This window comes from Linepithema humile, chromosome 6 (genome assembly GCF_040581485.1).
Source record: "Linepithema humile isolate Giens D197 chromosome 6, Lhum_UNIL_v1.0, whole genome shotgun sequence".
Taxonomy (NCBI): Eukaryota; Metazoa; Arthropoda; class Insecta; order Hymenoptera; family Formicidae; genus Linepithema; species Linepithema humile.
In genome coordinates, this window is record NC_090133.1 from 3,956,861 (window position 1) to 3,976,707 (window position 19,847).

The 19,847-nt window shown below is 34.7% G+C and overlaps 2 protein-coding genes and 1 long non-coding RNA gene across 4 annotated transcripts in view; 1 reads left to right on the forward strand and 2 right to left on the reverse strand.

Annotated features, from left to right (window-relative positions):
* Positions 1-225: 225 nt before the first annotated feature.
* LOC105670861 (uncharacterized) lies at positions 226-1,856 on the reverse strand. Its single transcript, XR_010890849.1, has 2 exons — positions 1,372-1,856; positions 226-1,304 (listed from the first exon to the last, which is right to left on the reverse strand). It is a non-coding gene; the product is annotated as an uncharacterized lncRNA (long non-coding RNA).
* A 1,675-nt stretch (positions 1,857-3,531) lies between these two features.
* Taf11 (TATA-box binding protein associated factor 11) lies at positions 3,532-6,129 on the reverse strand. Of its 2 annotated transcripts, none has more exons than XM_067357617.1 (6): positions 6,039-6,129; positions 5,381-5,531; positions 5,024-5,304; positions 4,870-4,957; positions 4,701-4,797; positions 3,532-4,629 (listed from the first exon to the last, which is right to left on the reverse strand). In XM_067357617.1, exons 2-6 carry the CDS (start codon positions 5,522-5,524, stop codon positions 4,496-4,498), a joined length of 744 nt encoding a protein of 247 aa, XP_067213718.1. In that variant the 5' UTR covers positions 5,525-5,531; positions 6,039-6,129; the 3' UTR covers positions 3,532-4,495. The 2 variants fall into 2 exon arrangements, with proteins under 2 accessions (XP_067213718.1, XP_012220011.1); XM_012364588.2 differs by having other exon boundaries at positions 5,961-6,107.
* A 1,277-nt stretch (positions 6,130-7,406) lies between these two features.
* The window catches only part of trc (Serine/threonine-protein kinase tricornered), a 122,875-nt gene continuing 110,434 nt past the window's right edge, over positions 7,407-19,847 (forward strand). The window contains exons 1-2 of the mRNA XM_067357610.1: positions 7,407-8,133; positions 14,016-14,146. Coding sequence (XP_067213711.1) covers positions 8,132-8,133; positions 14,016-14,146 — 133 coding nt within the window. The 5' untranslated portion in view covers positions 7,407-8,131. The remainder of the gene's footprint in view (positions 8,134-14,015; positions 14,147-19,847) is intronic.

Here is a 19,847-nt window from a genome sequence, read left to right on the forward strand (position 1 = left end):
TCTCCAATAGGGTGGGGTATTTCATGAAAAAAGATATTTCACGAAACGTCCTATGGAAATTTCCATCCACTATACTCAAATTTTACATCATGCTTACCTTTCACCGATTATTCAATCTGGATCAAATTAAATTTTTGCAGTTAATTAAGATTAATGAAATGCTGGCTTTTTTGTTACAAGTGTTATATGATAAAAAGATAAGCCACAGTCGAAAAGTTTTCAGTAAACATCAAAAGTTTAATTGCAGGAATTTTTGATTTTAAAAAATATTTTAGTTGAGCAGCGTATGGAAATTTTCATTGACCCAATTATTATGTCATTTGCTCGTTATTCAATATAATTATATCAAATTTTAACGATCACAGGCCAAGATTAATAAAGCATTGCTTAATTTGATATTTGTAAGACGATAAAATGAAAGAAAATAAATTGTACGAATTCCGAATGAAAAACATACGCTGCTAATATCATAAGGGTTTCAATGCATGGTACACAGATTTTGCATTAGAGAAGAAAAGCATTGCAGCCGGGCATTCCGTGGAAGTTTCCATCCACGCATTGCCCAAACGCTGTTCATGTACATCTTGATGATCAGCATTGCGAAAAGGTAAATCTTGAACCGGTCCCGGAGAAAGCCACGATCGCCGACTACAACTCGTGCGCCCACTCTTATTTATTTATTTATCGTCCTTTCGTGCAGCTGTATATCCAGCTTAATCGCGTCCAGTTACTCTACCTACTATCGCGTATAAATTCCTTTCACTTTGGCTAGTTATCCACTATTTCTCCACTACATTAGACTGACTTCACATTTGAGATAATCAAATATTAATTTTATAAACTATTAAAATATTAAAATATAATAAACGCATTGTTGCGTGCAATCAGTATTGTAATTGAGAGTGAAAAGTAGATTATTTTTCTATATCTGTTTGTTAATTATAATAAATATACATAAATTTTAAATATAAAACTTTTGTTGATAGTGACGATAGATTTCAGTAATATACGTTTTTCATTACAACCCCTTATATTTAATTACATATATCAGAACAATTTTATTGTAAATTGTTTGATAAATATTTTATATATGTAGAAAAATCCTATAGCGCGTTTACCTGCTCGTTTTATTTCATAAGGTCGAATGTCCTCTTCACGATTGCTGTCGTCGTTGTGCTCTATATTAGAACTTTTGCGCCGAAGTCTTTTCAAATTCACCCTCAATGTGTTATTGATATTACTTTCTGCAAGTTTAGGAATTATATTTGATGCTTCATTAATTTCCAGAGCCGCTTCTTTATATGCTAAAATTGAAATATTATTTCACATAAAAGAATAACAATCGTCCATGATTTGGGTTAAATATCTTACCCATGAAAAACAAGAATATAACAACATGAGCAGATACTAAGCGAATTCTATTCATTGATATATACTTTTCGAGTTATAGTATAGTTTTAAAGCATACAAAATAATCACGTTGAAGTTGTTCCATATCATTATTATAATTCAATTAATTGTATTGTATATAAAATAATCCGAAGTTTTCCATAAAACAAATATGTTATGTTCCTATATACACCGTAGTTGTAAAAAAGCTATTAAAGGAAATATTTCTATCATTTATTTAAATCAGTATTCAGTTTACGCAATGTTTAGTTTTATCAAATATTGTATACTTTGTACTTTTTTCGAATCAGAATTATTATACGTCTAAAATAAATAATAGAATTTATTTATATTGCAATTTGTGAAGTAAAAACTTTTGTTTGCACATTTTCGAGATCATTACATCAGAGATCATAATTTTGTATCAGTGAATTTGTCGATTATATTCATAAGTTAGATAGATTAAGGTTTTATTCCAAGCCAGCCGAGGAAACCTTTGGTATCGCAATCTTTGAGGCGGCAACTTTTCAACTGCGCTTTCTTGAGACCTTTAATGCAGTTTTCAGACAAGCAATGACGCCATCGAACTTGCTGTCCTTGCCCGCAAGTTACGCTGCACGCACTCCAATCACTCCAATTGTCCCATGTCTCCAAAACTATAGTGGGAGATGAAAGAATAGAATTTTACACATTTAATATTATATTTATTTAGATTTTATGCAAACGTTGCAAAAATTGATTGTTCAACTTGTGAATTTATGAATCCGAAAGAGAAATGAGAGATTTATCTTACACAAATCCGTACTATTCTTTAATCCTTTATACTTAATATTTTTAACATATATTTTAATTAATATTTGTCTATTATTTTAATTTTACAAAAAGTGATACTCGTTTTTAATCTTTATTCGACTGTCATGCAAATATTTTAAAATTTATTCTTCAAAGATCAAATATTCAATTCGCAAAAATGATAGAAAATACCTTTTTCTATATAATAATTTAGCAATTTTCTGTTTCTTTTTTTCAATTGAGTAATATAGTCTTATTATTTATACCTTCATCGTTCAGTTGCGTATCTTTTGCAATGATATTGCGCTTCCTTCTCATTAATATCGTTGTTCCCATAATATCTCGATACATCTTGTTAGGTTTATGATATTTCGTGGAACAGTCACAAAAATTCTCGTAGTCAAGCAACTTTCGCCGATGCATTCTACTAGTGTCCGTGTGAAAGTGTGGATACGGAAATCTTCTTGCATTTTTGCAATAAAGCCGCAATTTTATCTCATCAGTTTTCATCTAATACGCAACATTAGTGTAAAAAATCCTTTTACACATTTTTACCTTAAAACTAAAACTAACACTAAAAGCGCTTAAGTTTCCGATTTCTATTTCGCAAACCTGTGCAAGTTTATTTGCTATAAATCGCTGAATGAAGCCGTGACACGGTCTTAAGTAAATGTTCAAATAATGACTTTTTTCATTGCTGAAATACATCAAATAAATAAAGTTAATAAATACTGCGTTAAAATATATTTCTTTTATATAGCGTGACCAAAGAAATTAATTTTAGGTAATATGCAAATAGAGATACAGTTACAGCTTGCAATTATCAATGAGGAAACAAAGATTTATAAGTTTTATTATAATAACATTTTGCATATCGTGATATACAAAACGTGTATGTATAAATATTTTTTCAATAACATGTAACCTAATAATTTTACCTTTTGGATGTATTATTGAAATTATTAAGCGATGCAGTTGTATAATTTTTTGGCACTCTAAGCGCAAATGCCTTAACAGTAGAAAATTTTAATACTTCGTAAATTATGCATCCGAAATAAATATTGTATGTCAATATTAATATTAGTAACACTTGCATATCATGTTTTATATCGTATGCGGTTATGGAGACGTAGAAATATCGATAAAAAAATGTTAGCTAAATTCTCAGTATAAAATATTAATAACATTGAAACGTCTATAGATTTTTGGATTAAACATATTGTTCGTAGATTAATGAATACTTCTTATCCGTTTTTTTATAGCCAATAAATAAATAAAAATCAGAAAACAGCCAGATAAATATTGTCGCAAATGTGATAAATGTAGCTTTGTGAATAAAAAGACTCAAACTCTCAGTTTATTATATTTGTATTATAATCTAAAGTTCTTTTACCCTTGCAATACTATTTTTGAATTCTCTCTTTTTAATTAAAATAGCTTTGGTTCCTCTCATATTGTATTAAAGTTTAATTACTATTTTTTAAATTAGACAGTAATACAGCGGCTAGTATTGTTACACATATTGTAGTTATGTTTCGGCAATTTCTTAAAGATACATATTTTACTAACTAAACATTATCAAAATTTATATAAAATATTAATAACTTTAAGATGATAAACTAGTATAATAGCAGGAAGAGTACAAAATGTTACATTAGTTTCTACTTAAAAATATGGTATAAAAATTATAAATATTGATTCATAAATATTTTGCTAGTATATTAAGATATAATTAAATATTATATTAAATGTTGAATCATATACATTATTACACGTTTTATAAAAATCCCAAAATACGAATTTGCATGTACGTGTATAGTTATAATTAATCATATGTGTATGTTTGTGATAAAATTTACTATTTATCTATTTACTATTTATCTGCTTTATTTAACTTCACGAAGGATCATGCAGATGCAATATGATCTAACAATTCCCTTTATATATATCCTTAGATGATTTATAATTATCTAAAATTTATGATTTAATTTAATATATATATATGAATAAAATTTGTTTAAAATACGAAAATGTAACTATGTTTAGCTTACTCTATTTAAAGACGGAAAGCATAAATCTTACCAGCAAAGTATATATCTATAGAATATTAAAAATCTCAACTAATTATTGATAGTCGAATACTCAGATATTTGTATGTTTTGGATATGATAAATAAAAAAAGATAGTAGCTATAATATATAAAAAGTCGGTTCTGTGATTACTTACAGATTACGTATTATGTACATGTCATATCTACAAACTCTAAAATCGATAGGATTCCATAGGATTGTATTAATATCCTGAAAATATCAGACTATAGTCTGAAAAAGGCTTTGTGAGCTCGACCGTTCGGTATTTGACCTTGTTGCCTTAATCTGCGGACAGCTTCTCTCAGATGCTTAGGTTGTAATGGACCAGTTTCATTCTGAGAATCCATAACATCTAAAGCTGTAACGAATAAAATAATTTAGGATCAAATTTTAATATTCGAATTATATATTTTACAAAGGATCATATACCTTCTTCCACAATTTCGCCAACAAATACTTTGGCAATTCCTGACATAGCTATGACAACGTTTTGAGATACTGAACAGCCAGTTATAGTTTGCATAATCTAAACAATATATACATATTTTAAACATGAAATGTTATTTCAATTATAATGTTAAAAAATAAAATGCAATACCCTTTTTATGGCTGCTTTCGGAAATGCAGATCTTCTATACATTTCATATCTGTCTAATTGATCTTCTGTAAAGTTAGATACTAATACCCTATAAAAACAGAATTATTAAATGTATTCATGGCATTAATTACAAACTTAGATATCAGATACATACTGCATCTTCTCTCGTTCCTCTTCTTCTAGCTCTTTCTTGCTTTTTTCTTTACTTTCTCTCCTTTCTTTCGCACTGATTGGCTTTGCACGAGGTAATATGATATCATTACCAAATATATCTTCTGCAGTCTGTTCTTCTTCTCTTTTGATTTGGGCATTGGATTTAGACTTTACCGTTTGATCTTGATTTACCCGAACCTCTGTAATTGGACACATAGAATTTGATGCTATATTTTCATTCTCTTCCATATCCGACTGGGAGCTCATTGCATCTGATTCTACCTGTAATAATTAATCGATCTAAGATATATTTGTAACATACAAATTGCAAATTTTAATTTTTTGACAACATTTATACCTTAATCTGTGCGTTGTCAGTCTCCATAACTTCAATATCTTTTGGTCCTGAAATTTGTATAGAACTTTCTTTGTCATTTTTGTCTTCGATATCATTATGCTCACTTTCATCTCCAGAATCTTCCTTTCCAAAGATATTATCCATTATTTTTCTGATGAAAAAAAATATATCATAAATATAGATATTAAAACAGAATTTATTAAAGAAACATATATATCTACAAATGTAAACATAAATCATGTAATAAATAATTGATTAATCAACAATATTATACAGTGTTCTAGTTTTGTAAGCTATTAAATAAATTAATCACATAAAACAGCATAGGTTATGATTATATACATTGCTCATTATTAAAATAAAATAAATATAATTTAATATATAAACAGTACAAAAATATGACAATTTAATATTATATATCACAACAGTAAAATATAAATAATGTTTTATAAATTATTTGAAAAAAATGACAAAATTAACCACTTTATACATTTTTTAGGTTAGCAATGTTAGTAATATTCACATTAAAAATAATAAAAATATTATATATTAATACTAGACATTAAGTTTGGAAATTTACCAAAATAATAAAATAATCTTTCTATCATAAAAATTAAGAAAGTAAGAAATAATATCGTTTAATGGAAAAAACATTAACCCTGCATTAATTACACATCACAAACAACATAGAATACATTTATATAAGATGTTAGCTCGCTGCTTCGATTGTTCAGACATTTCGAGAGTGTACTTCGATAGATCTCGCACCATCTCGCACTGCACTCAGTCTGTACGCAGTTACACTCAGGCGTCGTGACGTTGCAGAGTCGTGATTCGAATCGTTCCGCATTTTCCGCTTATTAGTGTCCAGAAAAATCACTTGCATACAAAAAATCATCGAACACTCTTTATAAAGTGTTCGACCTGTCATAAGGTACATAACATATCATGTTCAATCGCTATCATTACGACTCGGTATCGGTGATCGGCTTTTGTATGCCCGAAGTCAATCGAATTCGTGTTCACATATTTCTTCAGATTAATCTTTCCCGAAACGCAATAGAAATGCAACAGCAACGCTAGGTATGTACATAGACCTTTGGCAGTTTGCTATTTTGACCATTAAAAATATTTATTAAATTATTTAAAATTTTTATTTGATTAAATAGTAGCTTTGTGCTTGTTTCAATTACTCCTTTTTATATAGCATGAAGTACAACATAAGTGACGCATATTGCAATAAAGTGTAAGAAGTAAACATGTCCAATCACTGCGATGTGATTGGCTCGCTGCTTCGACCATTTCGAGAATCGCAATATCGCATCTTGATAGTTTTCGATTCACAGGCAGTTTAGAACTAGTCGCGGCGATCGCAGAATCGTGTTCAAAAACCGCTCTGTATCTCTCGCGATTGTTACTGTTTAAAAGAATTACGCGCGAGAAATTATCATCCATGTTTCTCGTATTGTGTCCAAAATGTCTATCGTAGTGCGTCAGAAGCGTCATCGTAACGTATTAAGTGCCATTGTAATGTATCAAATATCACAACTGCCTGATATACTAATATGGCGACTTCGGCACATTGATCATCCATTCTTGTGTGTGCTCGGAATTGATCGAATCCTGTTCACACATTTCTCGCTTGAGTGCTAAGTATATATACGTTAGTTCTGTTGTTAATTAGCTGTGTCATTATGTTTTGCAATTTTATCATCAAAATAATTCATCAGAATTCTCGAATTGCCATTTGTATTTTAATAAGTAGATAAAACTAAACATATTCCTATGTCTTGAAACCGGTGCCTTTTTATCATCATATTTAACAATAATACTGTTTTATAATATTTTCTTATTTATTTCTTACATTGTCTTTGTCGCGCACGAATAACATTCTACTATTATATTCATAAAATATATCAAAAATTCGTATTTAATATATTAATATAATAAATGAAATTCTTATATATCATATAGCTAAATCCGAATCGATGCATGTCTGTTACTACGACATTATTAACAATCAAAGTTCTCTAATTATTCTTGGACTTTCGGGACTGTTGAATAATCAATTTTATAAACTCTGGTCGCAAATTTCTTTTGCCAAAATGATCAGAAAAGTTTCATCGATACAAGATGGAAGCTGCACCTGTCGGTCGTTAGTTACGAAAATGACCACGCGGTGGCGCCGGCATGTCGCGGCGAAACCGTGACCAGGCAGCCGACGGTGTCGCACGACGCCGAGTCGAGTATTTGTCAATATCTGCTCGCGTTCGGGATTTTCGGCGTTCTGCGTGGCCGACGCGCGTGCAACAAATTGTCACGAACGTGTAGCGCGTCCTCGTTACGGAACAGCCGTGAGCACGCAGTTTCCGCGTACCGTCGAGTCCACCCGTTCGCGTCTTCCCGGCGAGCACGCACGGATTCTTCCTCTCCTCCGCGCTTGCAGCAAACGGGTGTACCATCGCAAACGAACGCGACGCGACGGCGGGCGTTGCGAACCTGGCCGAGCGTGAGCGGAGTTCGGGAGTGCGCGTAACAGTAGTAGTAAGTAGTAGTGGTAGTGCGATACCTGTGTACGTTCGTTCACGCGAGTGACAATATCCCCGCCGATCGGGGGCGGATCGCGACACGCAGCAGTGACGTATCTCACGGATAATACGTGCAGAACAGCGGCCGGGGACGGCGCGATATCTACATCCAGCCACGGAGCGTCCTCCTGCCCACGAATGCGGTTCGCGGTCGGATATTAAGATGTGAGTACGCATGCAATACATTCCATCAGGTCTCTTTCTCGGCGCGAACGAGCCGAATCGCGAGCGAATCATGGCGAGCGACGGTTCTACGAGAGAGAAAGGGTTTCATCGACGGCCGTCGCGCGGCTCGCGCCGCGACCTCGTCTGCGGTATTGTTATAAACACGGACCGGTTCGCTGTACACTACATGCCTCTCTGCATGCATGTGTGTGTATGCACTTTGTGAATGTATATGCATACAGGGTGTTCGAAAATTAACGAATGCACGCATAAAGTTTTTCCTCGTGAAACGCTGGAATTCTTCTTTCATAAAAATTTATCAACTTCATAAATTTTAACACTCGTTATCATTGTACCAGATGTAAAATAAAAATCTCGTGAAAACGGGGTCCTGTTGTGCATAGCGAATGATATTCTGTTATTAGTTTTTGATTCCGAAGTTTACTGCGGGAAAGAATTCTTTATTTTCAACAGCTGATAGCTGCTCCAAAACTCAACGTTCCGACATTTTCGCGAATAAAAAGTCGACTTGAAGTTTCAGTTGCGACTTTAAAGAAAGGAATCTGCGTGTCCACTTTTCGCTAATCTTCGGACACCCCGTATACGACGTCGTCTACACTCGCGCATGCATACGTATCGGTGTGAGTCAGCTTGCCGTTGCTCCATTCGTGTGGTCATCACACATGTGTTCTCTCTTTCTCTTCTTCTTTCTCTTCTGCTCTATTGCCCTGTGTCTTTCTCTAACATTTAAAGGAATATACATGACAGGTACGTGCGCGCGGAACCGGTCGGCCGACACTTTGGACGCCACTTTTTGCAAAGGGCCGATCTATTTTCCCCCTTCCTCTTCTCCTCTTATTATTTCTATCTTCATCCCGCTGTATCCTTTATCTTCCTATCGTGTCTTCTGGTCCAGTCGCAATTTGTTCTTTTGGGAAGGTATAAGAAATATACAATTGCACTAAAATATGAGAAATAAGAGAATAAGATATAAGACGAGAACTCAATCGCAAAATCGATATCATTGAAGAATAAAACAGGTGAATAATGATATAGATTCTATAAAATATTGCGCTGTTCTTATTTGATATTAGCAATCTTTATTCATTTCCTGAATGATGCGATTAAACTAAATCGATCTTTAACTATCTCGCAATCATTTCTAAATTGAGTTCGAACACGAGGGAATTAATATGATGAATTAATACAATATTCCACACAATGAATATGGCTCATTTTACATTATTACCATTATAACTATCATTATTATTGAATTATCAAATTTGATACGTGATAGATTATTTATTTCTACATTTATTTTAACATTAACTCAATATTTGAATTTAAAATAGCACTGTATTTATAAGAAATGAGTCTTAAGAAAATAATATATCTGTTACATAGTCAGAATAATTTATTAACATATAAATATTATGTTTATAAATTATAATATTAACTCTCAAAACTCTAATACGATTTTTAAGTTAAATTTTAATATCTATCACATAATTTATTCAACGTTTTGAAAAAGTGAAAGACAGATGCATAAATGCATCAAATCTATTTGATTGAATTTGATCGATTTGGGCTTAGATCCTTGACACGAACCAAAATTAAGCACGATTCACACGGGAACACATTTTTAACCGAGTACGCAGTAGAGTAGAATCCTCGATTCTTAGTCCTTATCGTCGGACCACCCTGGACGAGTATGTATCTCGAACGTTGCGTCTCTACCTGTCGACGTATAAGGCGCGCAGTGTCTGAAGGGATACAAAACTGAAGGTGGACGGTCATTGGCCGAGAGAGAAACGACCTGAGTCAAGAAAGAGCGAGACAGAGGGGAAAGAGATGGGGAAAAGAGAAAGATGGGGAGAGAACGAGAGAACTGTTTTACGATGGAGTTAAGTTCTGCCAATTCTGTCTTTGTGAGCCTTTTCAGAGAAGTGGAAAACCAGGAATGATTACGTTCGAGTATATGTTGTTCACTTTATATTTTATGATTATGAGCATGATTTATATGAAAGTTTAGACACAAGATTTGAACATTTTGTATGTTCTAACTGCTCTTGAACAATTCAAAGCAAAAAAATCAGCGTCAATCAAGTGACAACCTGAAATTTATTTAGTTACAATTAATGCAATATATAATTGTGTATCGTTATGTAATATATGACGTGGCGAATAAGAATTTGTAGTCGCGAGTAAAAGGTAAAAGAAACAAAGAGCTCGCGGTAAATCAATTCACGTAATCGTTGCACATTACTTTACAATATTATTACGTAAGCATACGTGCACGTTTCGTTATATTATATCGTAGGTGCGATAAGAAAATTGCATGCAAGCGCTCGGGGTCAGTCTGACCCCTGAAATGCTTCCTACAGTTAAATCGCATTCACTCACACTGACTTCGTGAAATATCCGTGCTTGCACTACGGGCAGACTGTTTAACTTTGGCAAACTGTAATGCAAACTCTTTAATATGAACGAGACGTTCGAACGCAAACTGTTCTCGAATAGCAAGGTAGCATCGATTTCAGAGTATGCACGTCTGTACAGCAAACAGTTCGCTAGTTTTATCTTATCTTTATTTTACAGTTTTGCCTAGTAAAAATAGTAGTGTTCATGTATTTTAAAAAATCGCGCAAGAGCACTATAAATTCTTCTTATTCTTAATTTTCCATATTATATCGCATTATTGAGAAAAATCTGAAAAAATCAAAACATTTAACGTTATATAACTTTTTTTGTAGTTATTACGCAGGCAATAACCTTTTTATATGGTAATATATATATTTTTAAATTATTCGGCTTTAAATTCAATCATTTTATGCTTAATGGAGGAATAATGTAAGTAAAAATGACTAATGAATAAAACATGCTGCTTCTCCAGTGCAGCGCACGCGAATGTGGATTCATCATCGAGCGAATTTGGGTCCGATCCAATTTCTCCTCTCGTTATCATAAGCGAAACGCGATCTATATTGCGTCAGCATTGTTTACGATAATACTAGGAAAAAATGCACTACCGTTGTATTGTGTTAGTGAAATAATCGTGGTTCGCGGTTGGTGTCTACTTTCGATTTCGATTCGCGTCGTATAATTCGTGTTGACTCGCCTCGATGCAGAAGCTTCCATTCTTGCTTGTTGATCGTTAGTCTGGCCTGAGTAAATTATATAAAAAAATAGTTCATTTTTACTATGAACCTAATATCCTTAAGTATTTTATTAAAAGTTATGTATCAATGTTTGAGATTGCAATCATTTCTTATCTCTAGTTTTTGCAATTATCTGCACGTAGTATCATTATCGTATATTATTTTATTGTTCTTTATCATTCAGAAATATAAAATAAAAGTGAAGGTTTTAAATCAAGATCGATATTTTTTTTACAAAAATAAAATCACTTGAAATTTTTCAAGTTTAGAGACATCCTTTACATTCTTTACAAGAAAACATACTATTCGACGCATACAAAATGAATGTACACGCGACACTCTTTTGTAGCTATCAGCTAAATTTAATGCTCACTCGCTAAACCGCAAGGTCGCAATATGAGTCATCGATTATCGTTGATTTCTTAAAAACGGGATGGGGAAATTTCATGATGCGATAACTTAATCTTTCAAGTGAGAGGCTCTATTAACTCTATAAAAGAAAGTTTTAATTATTCTTTGGATGTAATAAATATAACTTTATGTTTTTTAATACAAGTATATATTCTAACGCTTATTGTAGTGAATATTATTTTTGCTTTAGTTGATAAACTAATATATTTTAATATACTTTATTGTAAAGGATGTGATACTTACAAATGTGATATAAATAATTTAAAAAATAATCAATTACGATTTGAATGCCACAAGTGTTTGCAGTTTCTGTAAAAGAATTACAATCTTATTGTTAAAAATAATTAAAATATATGTGAGATAAATTATGACTGCGCAAAACAGATGAAATAATATTTTTGCTAATTTAGTAGAATTTAATTTCTCTTATAATTTCTGTGAAATTCTGAATATTATTTCACACTTTTCTAATTATTAAAAAATATGGGAATATAATGATGAATTATATTGTATTTCATTTTTTGGAATCCGTATCGCATTCCTCAAGTGGCCAATAATCGTATAATTTATCCGATTTTTATTTGTAATAAAAATTCATTAAATAGCAGAAAAATGCACGCCGCGTCGCCGATGAATCGATAATTCGTGGCGGTCCCAAAAGCCAGTGCGCACTGCACACGTTCTCCGACGTGCAGTTCGCATCCGCGTGCGCACGGGCAGTAATTGGCGTCGGAGGTCAACATACCGTTATAGCTGCGCGTCGTCGTCTCTATTTCGCGGACTGGACCGCGCTCGGATGACGACGTCGCCGTCGTACGCGTGACGCACTGCGTGCATACTGCGCTGCACTGCGCTTGTGAATGCACCGGCCCGCGCGCGTAATTGCACGAAAGCGCAATTATCGCGACAATAAGCGCGTACGCGCACACGCGCCTTGTCTAGAGACAATGCGGACAATGAGGAAGAGAGAGAGATATATATATATATACGGAGAGTGATGAGCACAGGGACGGAGGGCAAGGGGAACGAGGTTGGCGGAAGCCGTGATCCGATGAATGCCTCTCTGACCGCTGCAGTGCGCCGAGTTACGCGTAGGTGCATACGGCGGGATGCAACGATGCCCGACCATCGGCATGAAATCTCCGTGGCACGACCGCGGTATTCGATTTCCATCGGTCGTGTTGATTCTTTTGCGAGTGCAACGGCACCGTACAAAGCGTTGTTTCTCTTTGATATATTTTGAGATTTGTCAAAACGACAAACGTTTTTCAATTTCCAATTCTATGATTTTAATCTTTTTTTTTTATATTTTATTTTATATGTATTTTTTCCTGCTATTTTTTATCCTTATTTTTTTATCGATGCTGCGATACATTTTAAACGTACAAGTAAATCTTGTATTAGGATTACATCTCTGTACGAATATTATGTTAGTTTGGGTTAATTTTTTTTTACAATTTTATGGTTTTCTATTCTTATAGAAATATTTACGTAAATCGTGCTTTATGTCTTTGCATTTGTCGCAATCGCGTATCTGCAATATGTTAAAGTTTATAGAATTGGATTAGTAATTCAGAAGCACCCTATTCACTTTTTTTTAAAGAGAATAAAGTTAAGTCTCCGCGAAGCGAAACTAATACGACGTATTTGCTTTGAATGACAGTGAAGGTAACGCAGCTCAGTGTGCGCGGTTTGGCGCGAATGAGAGCAAAGCTGAGTCGGCGCATGTCGAATCGCACGTGTCACAGTCGGTGTGAATTATGATTCTTTGTGGCTTGAAAATTACTTATGTAAAACAAATTAAATGCACTCAGCTTATATAATAATCTGGAGGATAATGAAGAATACGTTATAATATAGTTGATTGATGTTAGCCATTTGTTTTCTGAGAATTTGATGCTTATGTTAATATAATGTAAATTTATTTTTATGACGTAAAATGTCACTCAAATTTATTCAGATAAATAATGGATAAAAATATTATCTAAAGCAAGACTTGTGTGTGTGTGTGTGTGTGTGGCTCTAGAGAAAGTTTTGAGGTCCCTAGCTTTTTATCTTTTGACTTATGCAACACGACACACGTTTATTTGAAATAATCTGTATTTGAAATAAAATAAACGTTTTACTATTTTGCTTATTTAATAATTTTTCGAAGAATTTTTAAAATATAGAAATTATGCAAAACAGAATAATGCGTGAGTCGACAGATAGAAACATTTCTCAGTTTTGATAAATTATTTAGCAGATAAAACTTTTCGATAAAAGTTCAATGATAAAATCCTTGTTATATGAGTTTCGTTAATTGATGTGCAGGTGCGAAGAGGCGACGGAAGTGGAGACGCATCATCAACAAACAGCAGCTACGACGATGGGCGTCGCTGAGGACGAGACACCTTCTTCCCTGACTTCGTCGCATCCGAACACCAACAACCCCAATCAGGAAGGTGAGTCTGCACACTTATGCGTTTACCGTAATCAAAACACTTAACCGGAGAGCCGGAGTGACGCGGCTTATCACTCTCGCGCAGATGTTTTCAAATTCCCACGTAAGCGGTCGCGTACGTCATGCGATATCGTATCGTTATACGTCATGTCCTACGGGTTTTGCCCAGCAGTGAATTTTGAAATGGGAGTCATATCTGAGTACAATGTAACAAGGGACAAAAATCTCAGTGCTGGAATTGCCCGATCTGCGAGAGCACGCAAGAGTGCAGCGCTCTCGCGCTGCATAAGAATAAGCGCTAAGAATGAAAGTCACGCTACTGCTGCGCAGCTGTTCCCGAGTGTGTGTTTTGTCCCTTATCCCATCGGGGTTTTTTCGATGCCGGACATTGCCCGCGCTATACATTACAATGCGCTTTATCTCTGCGACGCAAAAAATTTCCGGGTATCGCAATATTCATAATAAATGTGTATCTCTTATTTTTCAAGCGAATGCAGAAAGTGAATACTTTAATAAGTTGAAACTTTGAACTGCATAAATATTTTTCTAGCATTTTCTGCTTTACATATTTTTAATATTACAATATTAATGAAACCTTGAGTTGATTCGACAAACCAAAAGTTCGGTTTTATTTCAGTTTTGTAGACAGAAGAAATAATTTTGCGTTATATTGTATTATTAAATTGATTAATTTCTATGGAAACTTCAATATATATATATATAACACATGTTAACCGAACTAAATTATTTAGTTTCACAAATGAGAAACATAATTCTTTTATGAATTTTTGCTCTTCTATTTTTTTTCACCAGATTTTTATACTATTTAAAATCACTTTACTTTCCATCTGGTTTCGCTCTTGTGCGAAAAAAACGAAAAAATTCGCTTATTAATCGCTTTAATCGTCCCGTCGCGGAAGCAGCGCGACACGATGAAATCTTTGGCCACTTCTTGACGATGGCCGTCGCGAAACGGTCCTTACTTCGCCTTTTGTTCCGTATTAGATTGCGATCGCGGAAGGGTAACGAGGTGGATAGACGCAAAGTACCTCACCATATTATTTTCTCCTTCCACGTATAGCACGTTCGAAACGTGTTCGGAATCGTTGAATTCGGTTTTGCCTTGAAAAACGCCGTTTCTCGTATAAAAGTCTTTGCGAAAAAGGAGCGTGGAAAAGGTCAACCGGTTCCGAACAACGGCGAGCTTTTTATCGTTTCGCTTTTCTCATCGTTGCAAAGACATCGTTTTTTAAATCGAACTTTTTATAGGAAAATATAAAATATTCGAAAAAGTGCATTAGGCAAAAAAAAAAAAACCCCCTTTGAATTCCAGAATTAGATTGCGCTATTAAAAGATCATGTTATTCATTAATATGGTATTATTTATGCCCTCGTAATAAAACAATAAAAAAATTTTATTTCCTTAAAAAATAAATAAAATAGTAAACAATCGTAAAATTTGATTTTGCTTAAAATTTTTATGTCACATTTGATACATTAAAGAGTTATATTTAACTGAAAATGTAAGCGAATATTGGTGTCTATGATTTACGTTTTATTTATTTATTATTGCTATTTGTGACGAATTTTAATAAATAATTTACATTAATGTAACAAGCGAATTCAGGTTGGTTCAATACGTTACATAAATTATAAAGTACGCTTTTATCGAAATCTTGCAAACAGAATTTTATAATTTAGCACTTTATCTGTTTCAAGCTCTTTCTCTTGAATTAATTGTGCGATCGAAAGTACTGTTATGAAGATAGACAAGAAATATTGTATCTTCGATACAGCAGCTCTTCCTCTCGCGTGTCATTGAAGTTCCGGCCTTGCGCAACTTTTCTTCTCCTTTACGTTACGCCGGCACGATATGTCATTGCCGTAATTAATTTGAATTCATCGTCGAGCGCGGTCTCGCTGCATAGTTACACCGTACGTTCGTGCAAGTTGCGACGCCGCGTCCTGTCCGGTGCGCGGCCACGTCGAGTTTCAATGGGGTTTATCTAACTGCGATGTAACGTCACGCGTGCAATGCCATCGTGCTCGACCGTGCATGTCTACATAGAGGCGAAGAGGCTCAAGCTAATATCCTCCGCGGAGAATTTTTCCTCTTTACTGCGGACGAATATTTCGAGGATATCGCGGTGAATTTGCGTAATCACGTGAATCGTGTAAACACCTAGATCGCTGCAGTATGCAACTGTTTGATTAATACTGGCAAAGAGCGTGTATTTTATAATCTCGCTGAGCATTTTGCGCCTCTAAAAATCACAGAACATTTTATGATATAATTTCAAGCAAATTCAAACGCTTTTGACACTATAAATAAGAATATATATATATCTCTCTCTCTCTCTATATATATATATATATATATATATATATATATATTTGCCGTAATTAAACGCAATGATGCAAATTTATTTTTATATATCTGTGGCATTAAAAATTTAACTCGGCATTATGTTGGTTTTAATTTCCAGTTTGCGGACGGTATCTTAAGTGCGATCTATGTGAGAGCGCATTTATTATACTGCAAACTTGAATATAAAATGCATTTCATTATCTTATTTCGAGATTGAACATTTTTTCGCGTTTTAATTGAAAATTTCATAAGCTTTAAATCGCCGTGTTAAACTCCGCGTCTTGCCATCGTGGATTATTCGCGATGGAACTCAGCAGCAAGCTCGCAACGATTAATCTCGATACGGCTGTGAACAGCGAGCGAGTGACAAGAGGTGGTAGTAGGCGTGCCACGCTTTCTCCAAACTGTCATAATTATTCAGCGAAGAAAATGGCTCTCCCTTTTCAACCGCCCCTTCCTCGGTCCAGCTTTTAGCGGCACTTGCTTTAAACGATATGCATGGCGAGTCGTGCTTTAAACGTGTCTTTATCGAGTCACGTCGTACACGCATCGTATTCTCAGAACGCATAATTTTGCAAGCCGCGATTACGTAGTGTGGGTCCATTGAACTATACACGCGCGCGCCGCGCTGCGCGTTCAATCGTGCCGCGATGCGACGCGATGCCGCTCTCAACTCTTTCGAGTACGACGAGTACTTCAAATGCGCTCGCGTTTACAAGTCAGGGATGTATGTTTAATTTTAATGCGATATCGCTGCTCTTGTTAAATCAATCTCAAAGTCGCTAATAGATATATATCAATCAGAAAGTAGAGGAAAACAGCTTCTATAAAAATATTATCAGCGAAAAGAAATTGTCGATAAATTGCTATTGAGTAAAGTTTCATTCAATATTTTTATCAGATCGACGTGTCGGTAGTATCGAATCATCCTGTGTCAACCGACACTTTTGCTCATTCGATATATTTGTTATCTTGACAGTTGAATTCATTGCGTGCCATGTGGCAATGACACTTCGCGCTTCGCGAACTTTAAACAACGGTAGAACATATTGCTGAGAGAATGGAGAAAGAATAAACAAATTAATCTTATCGCAGTTTATCTTTGATGTTGAATATGACTCATTATCAGTCTCGAATCGATTGCTGTTGAATTTTCTATTATATGTGGCACATGCAGGAATCTTAATTTAAATATTGTTAATGCAAATTTGTTGAAAACGTTTGTATCAAACGTTAATATTTGAAATATTATCGACCAAATAAATGTTGCAGTTGCAGGATAAATTTTAGCATATTTCTTTTAAAGAATATTATATTACAAAATTTTATTAATCTTGATGTTTGCAAAAATTTCTATTTTTATATTAAATACTTAAACGATATAGTTTAATTAAAGTAAGAGTTACAAATCTTTATTCTAAAGAATCACATATTAGTGATGATATTTTCCACGTCTATTACAATCTCGATAAACTTGAAGGCTTAAGGCTACTCGCAACTGGAGATGATTTTTATACTGGGAAACTCGTTACCAGGTCAGGCCGGAGGTTGACCATTGAACTTGCCCCGAAGAGATGGATGATGACCATCGGTCCGGTTCGTGGTTGTCGTATGATTTTATCATTTATTCTCATCCTTTTTCAAGACCGTTAATTGAGGATATACGTACCCGATCTCAATTTAAGATGAATAAAATTTACGATGACGATGATAAAATATACAAATATACAATACATTTTTAATATCTTCTAAAATTAAGCTATAAACTTAATAATTTAATATTCTTTTACGAACCTCAATATTTACAATTGTTGAAATTTTGTAACTTTTCTAAAAATGTTAAATTTCAAGCTTTTTACACGATCATATATCTTTTTTAATTTGCAAAATTAAATTGGGCTTAAAAGAAGAATAGTCTAATTTTGTTAAAACTCAAACTTTGACCACAAAATTATTTGCAAATTGAAGTCGAATATATTATACAAACCAAAGTAAGCCACTTGATTGACCTAAATTTGTATAAGAATATTGATTTGTTTGGAGCAAAACAACGCGAAACGTAGTTTTGCTTTCTGACACAATATAGAGATGTGTCAAAATATAATCCTACACGTTTATCGCATATAACATCGAAGGGGACGTTTCCTCAATTAACCGCAGTCAACGTTCTGAAATCGGAGGCAATTGTATGGAAGTTCAAGTGCTATTCTTCTCTCCCGTGTCAAAGCACGCGAGTTGCTGCGAGGACAGCAACGTGAGCGGACTGCTATTTATTTAGCTTTGCCCCGTGTAACAGCGTGTTCCTTTTGTTCCACCTCCCTGTCTCTCGGCTTCATTATAGTCAATAACTCCTTTCTCGGGCCGAGGGAACGAGGCGATGTTTCTGACCTGGCACTATCATCAACGCAGCATATCTCTCTCTCCCTCTTTCTCTCTCTTTCTTTCCCCCTTTTTCTCTCGGCGAGCTATCGTAGAGCACGTAGGAAACAAAAGAATATCAATGCTGTATCAGACCCCTTCAACTGTATCGGCGATTTACATAGTAACCGAGCTAAATCTAGGTCGAAATATAGATTCACTAGTAGCGCCGGTGTCTTCTGTCGTGCATGTGTGCGCGAATATTCCACGAATAGCGTTGCTTTCTCCGAGCAATATGCAGCATCGTTGATCGCGGAAAGATACGATCGAGGGATGAAACTACGTCGCACCTCAGTTGGCGAGATTTCAATGGAGATTCAGATAGGCGATTCTTCGAGTCAAAAATCACGTGCGCAGCATTGATGACGCTTTGCAGAAAAATGGAATAATTTTGAAAGAGTAATTCAACTCGTTGAAGGAAACCTGTGTGTGAATGTTGTCTTTTGTGTTTATTATTTTCTTCCGTGTTTTCCACGTCGTGTATTTCACGTGCGTTTCCTTGGCGACAGAAAAAGGAGAAATATAGATACAGCGGACAAAAGTATCGGTGACGGTTCGTGTACGCGAGACATAATGCATTATATAAGGACCATTGTTCTCGCTACTTCCGCAGGAAGAACCGCCGAGCGACAGGAGGATGCATGTGTATATATTTTTCCGCGAATATTCTTCCTCGCAGTTGCGGGAAAACCGCGCGCAAAACACGCGAGCGGAGTAGATTTCATCCAAATTGCATCACCGTACTTTCGAGGTTCCGCCGCGAAAATCGATGCTCCGAAATACACTTCAGCCTACTCGAGAATGGACTCCCGTCTCGGCTCGACTTGTGCGCTCTCGAGTCGTTTGCGATGAAAATTGCATACCGCGTGTGCGCGCCGTAGTAAGAACATGGAGCTGGTTATAATAATCTCATAGC

What these genes read in the sequence shown, in the direction of transcription:
- Taf11 (XM_067357617.1), bottom strand. Translation starts at nt 5,524, where the DNA reads ATGGATAATATCTTTGGAAAGGAAGATTCTGGAGATGAAAGTGAGCAT. An exon ending in CTGACAACGCACAGATTAAG is followed by an intron (nt 5,305 to 5,380) that starts GTATAAATGTTG and finishes TAATTATTACAG; the next exon opens with GTAGAATCAGATGCAATGAG. An exon ending in CGAAAGCAGCCATAAAAAGG is followed by an intron (nt 4,798 to 4,869) that starts GTATTGCATTTT and finishes TATATTGTTTAG; the next exon opens with ATTATGCAAACTATAACTGG.